The 11,226-nt window shown below is 31.3% G+C and overlaps 1 protein-coding gene across 1 annotated transcript; it reads right to left on the reverse strand.

Moving 5' to 3' along the window:
* Positions 1–1,858: 1,858 nt before the first annotated feature.
* LOC111375087 (probable LRR receptor-like serine/threonine-protein kinase At3g47570) lies at positions 1,859–10,477 on the reverse strand. Its single transcript, XM_022997876.1, has 7 exons — positions 9,721–10,477; positions 8,109–8,399; positions 6,164–6,235; positions 5,168–5,239; positions 3,106–5,097; positions 1,929–2,036; positions 1,859–1,872 (listed from the first exon to the last, which is right to left on the reverse strand). Exons 1-7 carry the CDS (start codon positions 10,475–10,477, stop codon positions 1,859–1,861), a joined length of 3,306 nt encoding a protein of 1,101 aa, XP_022853644.1.
* Between the last annotated feature and the right edge of the window lie 749 nt (positions 10,478–11,226).

Below are 11,226 nucleotides of genomic sequence, written 5' to 3' on the forward strand. Positions count from 1 at the left end.
ACTTTACATTTTGCCCTAATTTTTGGAGACTATGAATCAGGTTCTTCTCATCCACTCCTCTAGTTCTTCTCATCTCATTTGTTTGGTTTAGCATTATTGTTTATATTCTCACAGTCCTGATGCACGAAAATTACTTCTTAATGCTACAAGAAAGAGCAAGTTTGGTGTTACATTTCTCTTACTTTAAAACACAGCCAAACATTTAAACGAGGTTGAAAAAATTCTCAAGAACAGAGACATACACTTTTGTTTTTGTTTTTGAGTTGACAATAACATCCCAACTTATGTAATAAAAGTGACCTTAAAAGTACAGACAGTTAGAAGCCAGAAGTGCCGTTACTAATTTAAGGTTGTACAAGAATGCCTGTACACAAAGCAACAAGATAATGAATATGGAGCTCTTTTCTCAATTTTCTGTACATTTTTTGTTTTTCTTTAAATCAAGTAATCTTCAATGTTTATCTTAATTGATATTCCCACAAATCAACAGGAAATAATAGGATGTGATTCAATTTGTTCATGCATTCATTATTTCATTCAAGTATCATCTTTATGGTTAGTGAATTTCTAGTGTTTCTCATTTACAAGACATAATAAAATCAACATGAAAATTCCAAAATGCTCATGGAAAAAAATTATTAAAGATTTGTAGAATTTTCCAACAGAAAATACCAATATAAACATGTCTCAAGGTGGGAATGTCTCCCTATGTGGAGTGCTTGAGGCCTCCACAAGTCAAGAAATGAAAGGAAACATAATTCATTTATCATCGATAATTTAATATAAATTATGATTTTCTGATTATTGTTATAAATTTGATTGTTTACAATTTTTGGCATTTGGCTTTCTGTTTTAAGGCCCTGTTAGATCTTTGATTCACAAGCAATTGTAAATTAAATAAGAAATAAAGAACAAGATGAAAATTGGCTTTTTTATCCAGCAAGAATCACATTGTGTTTTCATCCAGAATGCCATTATAAACATGTCTCTCAGTGGGAATTGCTCATATGTGAAAAGAGATAGACAGAAACACAATTCACTTCTTCATCTATGTGTGAAAAATTACTTATTAATGACTGAAAGAGAGTTTGCAAAATAACTGATGACTGTTATCTGTATAAGGTAAGCCTTGAGGTACTCTTGACGTTTGAGAATAGCCTGAAAGTAACATAGCAGCCAGAAACGCTCCTTAGTTCTTCAAGATGGTCTGCTCCTTCCTTCAAAGAAAAGAGAATGTTTTTCATTGGAAAATGTCAACAGAGAAACAACGAATGTCATCAGAAACAAAACCAAACAGGACATTGCAACTTTACTAAAATTATAATTTAGAATTAAAAGAAAATGCTACATCTACTTATCATCTCATCAGTATACCCGTGTACTGATATCATGATATTCTTACACAGCAGCAACTCACAGTAATAACATGCCGTAAAACAATGGCGGAAGCCAAAAATGATTTCCAAGTTTTTCTGTAATAGAAAGATATAATAAGCTTATGAGAGAGGATTGAAGTACGTTTTAAAGAGTAGTCAATATGACGACTGGATTCTACGACAACTAAAACTAAAAATTGGTTTTGATTTCATTAATAAAATTTTAGCTCAAATGTTTACCGTTTTGTGTTCTTACGAGATGGAAAAAGCAAATTTAATTAAGAAACAAACCTCTTCATCTTAATCCACCTCAGTATTATGGTTTACAAAATTCAGTTTTGATCTTCTTGAGCCTTGTTAGAACATCTTTCATATTGAGCCTCTCATTGGGCCAGTTAGCCGTGCATTCTAGGGCTAGTCCCATGATTGATCTAAAGCAGATCTCTTTGACTGGAATATTGTCTTCAACTGGATTCACTAGATCAACATCCACTATCTGCATTATTGCATCAGGGAATGATTCGAACACCCATTTCCTCATTGTGAACTCACCAACAAACATATCATATGTAGGCTTCTTTTTGGTAAATGTCTCCATCAGCATAATCCCATAGCTATAAACATCAGCCATAGTTGATATTAATCCTATAGATCCATACTCTACAAAATTGGCATATGTGATCAAATTAACAGGTGAAATGTTAAATGACAAATAAATAAATGAGAACCAATACTAATACACTAATATATTGTTAGCAAGCAAAATAATGGTTAATAACATGGCTAATTATATTCACACCAAATTTTTTCTTCTAACTCCACATTTTAATTGGAGTAAAGGTCCTCAATATTTTCTCATTATAACATTTATATTCTTAACTTTTTTCGTCCAATTCTTATCTTCAATATCCATCACCTCGCAACACATCTTGTCCTTGATGATGTTAAAATATATGTTTGCATGCTTTTGAAATGAGGAAAAGTGTATGATATCACACATTTGCATTTATTTTTATAAAAACAATATAATGGATAAGTAAGTTGTCTTACTTCCTCTTGAAGAATTTTTGGATGAAAACCGCTATCAGAGATAATGTGGACTAATTAATGAAATGTTGGGGATAAAAATTCGTTGAAAAAAATAGAGAATAAATGCTATATTAAGCAAAGATTAAGGACCTTAAGTAAAATTAGAATATGGTGTAAATAATAAAAGTTGTTGTGGAAATATAATTACCCTACTTACATATATGTTGTAAATTATATGTTTATTGGTAAATGAACATTATACCCCTGCATGTTAATTATGACTACTGTATCTCTTGCGGACCTAATTATTTCCTATAAATATGAGAATTTCGGTTCTCAATAAAACACACAAAAGTCTATTGACTTCTTTACATTCTTTTCCTGTTCTCTCTATTTTACAATACATTGTCACTATGATTCCCCTCCAAAATATAGTAATATTTTTTATGTGCATGCATAGAGTTTTCTTTCTAGTCGTGATTATCTTTTTTCACCAATGGACCAACGATTATTTTTCACATAATTCATGGGTATACATGTGTATTAAACCAATGGTTAGTTGTGTGCATTAGTCCAATTACAATCTTTTTACTATGTATGTCATGATTATCAATTCACGGGCCATAATTATTTTTAATAGTAATTCAACACAGTGTATAGCGTTTAGCAATATATATAAGCGGTTGAACAAATCATTTACCTGGAGCCATATATCCAATGGTCCCCAACGTCTTGGTAATTGAAATTCTTTGGTCTTCAGTTAAAAGCTTGGAAATGCCAAAGTCTCCAACATGGGCAACCATATCTTCATCTAAAAGTATGTTGTTGGGCTTCAAATCACAATGAACAATCGGAAAGGGACACCCATGATGTAGATACTCGAGTGCGGATGCCACATCTATCATTATTTCCAATCTTTGAGACATATTTAGGAAACAATTGCTCGAGGATAGCCATTTTGTGAGGTTTCCATTAGGCATATATTCCAGCACCAAGGCTTTGAAATCAAGGTTAGAGCAACTAGTAATTATCTTGACAAGATTTCTGTGACGAATGTTGCACAATATTTGGCACTCAGTATCAAAACATTGGTTTGCACCTTCCAAATCTAGATTAAAAACCTTAATTGCAGCAATCATTCCATCTGAAAATATTCCTTTGTACACTAAACCAATACTGCCTTCTCCAATCAGATTCCCTTCACCAAAATTATCTGTAGCATTTAGAACTTCATAATATGAAATCCTCTTGACGGTGATGGGGGAAGTAGAGTGAGCTGGTGGAACTGCATTTCTGCTACCGCGTCTTATTACATAAACCACAATAATGGCCAGACTCAATACAACAGCAACTGACAGTAAAATGTACTTCAATACTCTGGTATTGCTTGACAATCTAGTTGTATTATCTTTGCATGTCTTGACCTTAAATTGAGATGCTCCACACAATTCTCTATTGCCTACAAAAAATTCTGACGTGAAATTCTTAAAAGGCCCTCCATTTGGAATTTCACCACTGAGTTCATTGAACGAAACATTGAAATACTCAAGGTACTCAAGACCCTCCAATGACTTGGGAATTACACCATAGAGTTTGTTCTTGGATAGATCCAAAATTTGCAATGAAATCAGATTCCCAAACGACTCAGGTATATGACCACGTAACTGATTGCTCGATAATGTTAGTCTTTCCAAATTCTGAAGTTGCTCAAGGGAGCTTGGAATATCGCCTGAAAACTGATTTCCTGATAAATATAACTCTCTGATGCTCACAATGTTTCCAATTTCTGAAGCCAATGACCCATTCAGCAAATTATAAGCTAAACTCAAAATCTGAATATCCTTGTTAGTCCAAAGTGTGGCTGGGATAGTGGAAGTCAATAAGTTGTGATCTAAATAAATTTCTCGTAAAGAGGTAAGATTTCCTAAACAAGTTGGTATCTGTTGAGAAAGCCTGTTATTGCTCAAACCTAGATAATACAGATTTACTAAATTGCAAAGGTTGAGAGGTACCGACCCCCCTAGTTTATTGAAACGAAGTCCCAGGTATTGCAATTTTCTTAATTGACCCAATGTGCCAGGGACTGTTCCTGTCAATTCATTGCCTCCAATGTCTAACTTGATCAAGTTGCTCATGTTACCAATTTCATTAGGAATGATACCTTTAATACCACAATAATCGGCAGTGAAAGATTCAACAGATGTTGACCAATTACCCATGGATTTTGGTAGTATTCCATGAAAAGAATTGAATTCCATCCTTATGATCTTCAAATTCCTACAATTTTTCAATGAAGTAAGAAAATCCAATTCGAGCAATGAAGGATCATTTGTCAACTCATTATTTTCAAGTCCTAGCTTCTGTAGGTTCTGTAAATTCCCGAGATTCATGGGTACTTGTCCACTGAAGGAGCTGAAACCAAGATCCAAGATAGTAAGCTTAGAAAAATTTGAAAAATAGGAAGGAATTTCTCCACTCAATCTATTGTTATCTAGATAGAGTTCTTCGAGATGTGGGAGCCCATTGGCAATTGATGATGGAAGATTGCCGGATATACTATTGATACCGAAATCAAGTATTTGTAACATGGAGAGATTGAAGATGGATTCAGGTATTTGTCCATGAAAACTGTTATTGAACAAAATAAATTCCTTCAAATTTGATAAACTGCCAATTGAATGCGGAATTGTACCTGCATTGTGGCTTTTGTGAACACAATCAAATTAACGAATACCAAAAGTTAATAAGTAGTGGATCGTTACCTGTTAAGGTATTTGAATCTAAATAAAAATATTGAATTGCCGATGAGTTTCCAATTTCATATGGACTGGTTCCTGTGAATACATTTTATGGTATTAAAAATTAAAATCCAAAATTCGAATGTTAAAAATTTCAAAAAATTATTATCAAACAATAATATTGAAATTGTAAAGTGTTAAATTTAATTAAATGCAAAAATATTAAAATCAAATATGGTGGCTAGAATATATTTTATTAAAATAAAAATGAATTTAGAATGGCAATGTATAAATTAATTTAGAGTGCTAAATTACTTAGTAAACAAGGTGATACTGTGTAAAAGGTACAATATACGAAAACAAAGAATAAACAAAAACAACAATAATTCTATGCATGTGAATTTATAAGATCAATAATTCATTGAATCGTAATCAGATACTGAATAATTGATCTAAGTCAACAAATCAATCCTTTCACACAAAACATTTGAGGTCAAAAATTTGTAAAAGAAAAACTCTCACAATTTTTATAATGTTTTAATCAAAATACTTCACAGTACAAATGATATCTTTGCAGCTAACAAAGATACACCTAATCATTAAGCTTAATTAAAATTGCACTCTAGGTCTTCAGACTAACAATTTAAAAAAAAAAAAAAAAAAAAACTAATCCAACTAATAATGAAAAGATTTTAAAATATTGACTAAATATTATAATGAGGGTAGCGTCTAGTGGTGTCCATCTTCATCCCAAGCTGATTGAGTACGTAGGATATGATAATTATGATGTATTTCTAATAATTATTTGAAGAACACCATACTTGCTGAAAAACATTTGTCAAAAGAGTGTAAAATGTCTAGACGTGGTAACCTAAAGTTCATTTAGGTTTCTATCATCATAAAAATCTTTACATGAGACCATTTAAATTTAGAGTTTTGGTATCAACATGAGTTAATTCACATATAAGAATTGAAATAGATTTAATATATAAAATAAGTTTAGGAGATCTTGTAACGTACCACTGAAACCGTTGTATGATAAATCTAAATATTCAAGTGCTGATAGGTTTCCAATTTCATTTGGAATAGTTCCTGTCAACCATTTAAGCATATAGGTTTCAAATATCACATTTAAATTCATATGAAATAGATCTCATGAAAGAAAAGAAGTACCAACTAATAAGAAGTCGATAATTAAATATTTGTGAAGTCATTGTTATATCAAACCTAATTCTTGAAGTGCTGATAAGACTACAATTTCATTTGGAAGTTGATAATTAAATACTTCTTAATTCATTATCAATAATGCTAATAGTTTGAAGTTCATGGCAATGCAATAGAAATGGAAGTATCTCTCCACGAAACTTGATGTCTCCAAGTTATAAGAACTCAAACATCTTAGTTCGGTTGCATGGATCTTTAGCAAATTTTCATTAAAAAATGTTATCCCAATGGATGATGATAGTAGAGGAGATTTTGAAGATGGTTGAAAGTGAATCTCCAAAAAGTTCCTTAAAATCACATAAAACAGACACATAGCAATCCCTCTTAATAATTACTAACTGAAATTTACTCCCAAATCAGAGTGAACAAAACCAGCAATTGAATTGGATGGAGCCAAACATGCCCTTTGAATACATTTTTACGAGTCAAATACTTTAAATTTCAAAAAGTTATTATCAAATAATAATACTGAAATTGTAGAGTTAAATTTAATTGAAAATAATTAAATTCAAGTGCAAATTATTAAAATAAGATTGATTTTATTATGATAAATGTACAAATTAATTTAAAATATTAAATTGTTTCGTAAACAAGGTGATGCAGAGCAAGAGGAAAATTATACTAGAATAAAGAATAAACTTAAAACCACATTAATTCTTAAAATGCTTCCGAATTTAGGAAATCAATAATTCCAAATAGAATATGGAATAATTAATCTTAGTTGACAAATCGTTAATTCAACACAAAGCATTTGCGGTCAAAAATTGTAAAAGAGAAACTCTCATGACTTTTATATTGATTTAATCAAAATGCTCCACAGCATAAAGCTCATCTTTGCAGCTATCAAAGATACACCTAATCATTAAGCTTAACTGAAATTGCATCCTAGGTACTCAAACTAACAAATAGAGCAAACTAATCCAAATAATAATGAAAAGATTTTAAAATATTGACTAAATATTATAATTAGGGTAGCCTCTAGTGGTATCCATGTTCATCCCAAGATAATTGGGTATGTAGGATATGATGTTAGAATGTATTTCTAATAATTAGTTGAAAAACATCATACATGCTGGAAAACATTTTTCAGAAGTGCAAAACACATAGGTGGCAAACTAAAGTTCATTTCTAATTTCCATCAGCAATAAAAATCTTTTTTATATATGACAATTTAAAATTTAAAATTTTGGTATAAATCTTAGAAAAAGTTTGAAGTTTGGCCTTGGTGTCTAGATACACTTAATCCATTTTAGAACATTGAATTCAATATATAAAATAAGTTTAGGAGATAAAATTACTCATTGTTAAAATGATTGCACCTCAAATCTACATATAAAAGTTATGATAGGTTTCCAATTTCATTTGGAATATTACGTGTCAATCCAAACAAGTAGAACTTAAAACATCAAATATTAAATTAACACAAAATATATCTAATTAAAGAGAAGAAGTTCCAACTAATTTGGTGTCGATGATTAAGTATATAAGAAGTTATTTTTGCACGATTTACTTCTCATAATTATTATGAAAACTACATACATACTGGAAAAAGATTTGTCAAAAGAGTGTAAAATGCCTAGGTGGTAACCTAAAGTTCGTTTAGATTTTCCATCAGCATAAATAATTTTTATTTATGACCGTTTTAAATTTAGAGTTTTGGTATAAACTTTGTTAAGACACTATGTAACAAACTGAAACAAATTTACTCTATAAAATAAGTTTAGGAGATCTAGTTACATACCACTGAAAGAGTTGTGACTTAATTCCAATAGAGTGAGCTTAGGAAAATTTGAAATAGAGGCAGGAATTTCTCCACTCAATTCATTCCAAGAAAGATAGAGACCTTGTAGTTCAGGGAGCCCATTGGTTATTGATGATGGAAGACTTCCACAAATACTGTTGTAACTAAGATCGAGTATTTGTAACATAGAGAGATTACTGATGGAATCTGGTATTTGACCCTGAAGACTATTATTATGAATAGTCAATTCCTTCAAATTTGATAAACTGCCGATTGAATGCGGGATTTTACCTGTAAAGTGTCAATGCACTCATATTAATGAATCCAAAAAAGTACTAATATGTACATAGATAGGTACATGTTAAAATATTTGAATCCAAATATAAGTATTGAAGTACCGATGTATTTTCAATTTCGTATGGAATGCTTCAGTGAATACATTTTAGGATATAAAAATTGAAAGCCAAAAGCCAAATATTTAAATTTTCAAAAAGTTATTATCAACTAATAATACTGGAATTAGTTAATTTTATTTAAAATATAAAGGTTTTAAATTCCAATATTGGTGGCTCTAAATTCTATTATTAAAATAAGAATGATTATAGAATGACAAATGAATGATTTTTCATTTTTATTTTTTTGATATTTTAGATGTCTTATCTGCTGCCCTGAATGACAAATGATTGATGTATCACTTTTTTGGAATATTAAACTATTAAATAAACAAGCTAATGCAGTGCAAAAGGAACAAAGAATGAACCTAAAAACACATCAATTCATACAATATGTGAATTTTAAAAAATTAATAATTCGTTGATTTACGACCGCATATTGAATAGTTGGTTTAGATGAAAAATCTTTGATTCCGCCTAATACCAATTTAAGTGGAAATTTTAGAAGAAAAACTCTTATTACTTCATAATTTTCTAATCAAAGTATTCCAGTGTACAAAGCTTATCTTTGCAGCTAACAAAGAAACCCATAATCATTAATCTTAACTGAAATTGCTTCAAGGTCCTCAATCTAACAAATTAAAAGTAAACTAAATCCAATTAATAATGAATTATAAAATACTGACTAATTATTAAAATGGGGATGTAGCCTCTAGCGGTATCCATCTTCATCCCTTGCTGATCGGGGTACTTATTATTTGTTGTTATTACGATGCATTTTATCATCTGGAAAATGCTATACATGTTTATTACTTGTCAAAGCTAATTTTATTCATTCTGCCGTCAAGCCATATTGAATATTATATCATTTTTTTTGTTTAAAAAGGGTGTGATGACGACTTCAATTTTTTAGGTAGGAATTAAAGACAGGTTTGTAGGTCAATGTTTCTACATGCTTTTGCATGAATAATTTATAGGCCAAAATAGGTTCCCAGTTTCAAAATGCACAATTGAGGTTTTGTGGGGTAAGTACATACTTAATTTTTAGTGTAGCTATGTAAAAGGACGTATTCAATAGACAATAATATACAGGTCACTATGAATGAATGAAATATCTATGATGTGAATGATTGACAATATTGTTCAATTTCACATTTTTTTGGAAAACACTATCTAGTGTTTAGGGTGATTTATGTATATGAAAACCACTTTAAACATACCTATCAAATTATTCCGTCCTAGATAGAGAGTTTGAATCTTTGACAAGTTTCCGATTTCCATGGAAATGCTTCCAGAAAAATTATTGTGCGCCAGAGATAGTAGTTGAAGCTTCCTGCATGTTCCCAAGCTTGGAGGAATGTTACCACTTATTTGATTAAGAGAAATTCTTAGCCTCTCCATATTTGGTAGATTATTGCAGACATCTGGAGGAAGACTTCCTGAGAGACTATTGTTTTGTAAATCAATTATCATCAAAAGAGAGAGGTTGAAAATCCTATTAGGAACTTCCCCATAGAGTTTGTTATTGGAGAGAATTAACTCCTGTAAATTTTCAAGAAATCCAATACTTGCTGGAATAGGACCATTTAGCTCATTGTTATGCATCTGTATTTCTTGAAGCTGACTTAAATTACCAATTTCGTCAGGGATAAATCCATGAAAATTATTGTTGCTAATAATCAAGGATCTCAAAAAAGAAAGTTCACCGATTTTTTTGGCAATAGTACCTCCTACACCCATATCTGCTAGATTCAACTCCCTAACTCTTTGATGTCGACTGCCACAAGTAATGCCAACCCAGTTACAGAACGACGTTCCTTGTGACCAATTTTTAGCCAAGATATTATTTGGATCAGAAGTTATTTGAGATTTGAAGGCTAAAAGAGCATATTCATCTACGGAGCTTTTTAGAGATGCAACAAAGTTGATATGCAAGCAAAGCATTGCCAGCAACGTAAATATCACATTCTGTCCCATGGACAATTTGAGATGTGTAATGAAAACTAGTAAGGGGCTTGTAATGAGGAGTTTGATACAAGTGTGTGTGTATATATATGCACACGAAATAAAAGCTTCCAGCAAGATAAGTGAAAACGTAATTTATGGTTTAAGAGTTGGGCTTCTATCTTCAGTGGTGCTCATCTGTTGGGAATCTACTTATACATGCACAGCGGAAAATTAAATTATTTCGATTCCCATCCAATAGATCTCATTGTGTTTGGTTAGGAATTGTGATAAGATTGTACCTTTTCCAGATCTGCAATCCTTTTGCTTTTCTTTTCGTTCCACAACTTTGATTCGCCACCACAGCTGTCCAATTGTTCAGCCTCCAACGGTGATCCACACAGAGAACATGATTGCAGCCTCTAGGGTTTTCTCTTGTGCTAGCAAGAATAATGAAAACCTTAATGGACCTCAAACCCTAGTTATATATTTATATAAACCCAAATAGGCTCGGCCCGGTCCGGTCCAATAATTAATTAATCCAATTAATTAAACCCGGTCCGTGAATCAACTAATCCAATTAATTAATTCGAAAATATAAATAACAAATCCAATTAATTAATTTATCCAACGATTGTTAAATTAACTAATTGGCAATTTGCAATCTTCCAATTCTCTTTTGTGTGTGACCCATTAGGTTCCCGACCACGATGCCTAACGACGTGAAATATTATTTTGATCTAATCAAAATTGATAAATTAAAACACCCTTTTAATTTATCG

The sequence above is a fragment of the Olea europaea genome, unplaced genomic scaffold, assembly GCF_002742605.1.
Source record: "Olea europaea var. sylvestris unplaced genomic scaffold, O_europaea_v1 scaffold1334, whole genome shotgun sequence".
Taxonomy (NCBI): domain Eukaryota; kingdom Viridiplantae; phylum Streptophyta; class Magnoliopsida; order Lamiales; family Oleaceae; genus Olea; species Olea europaea.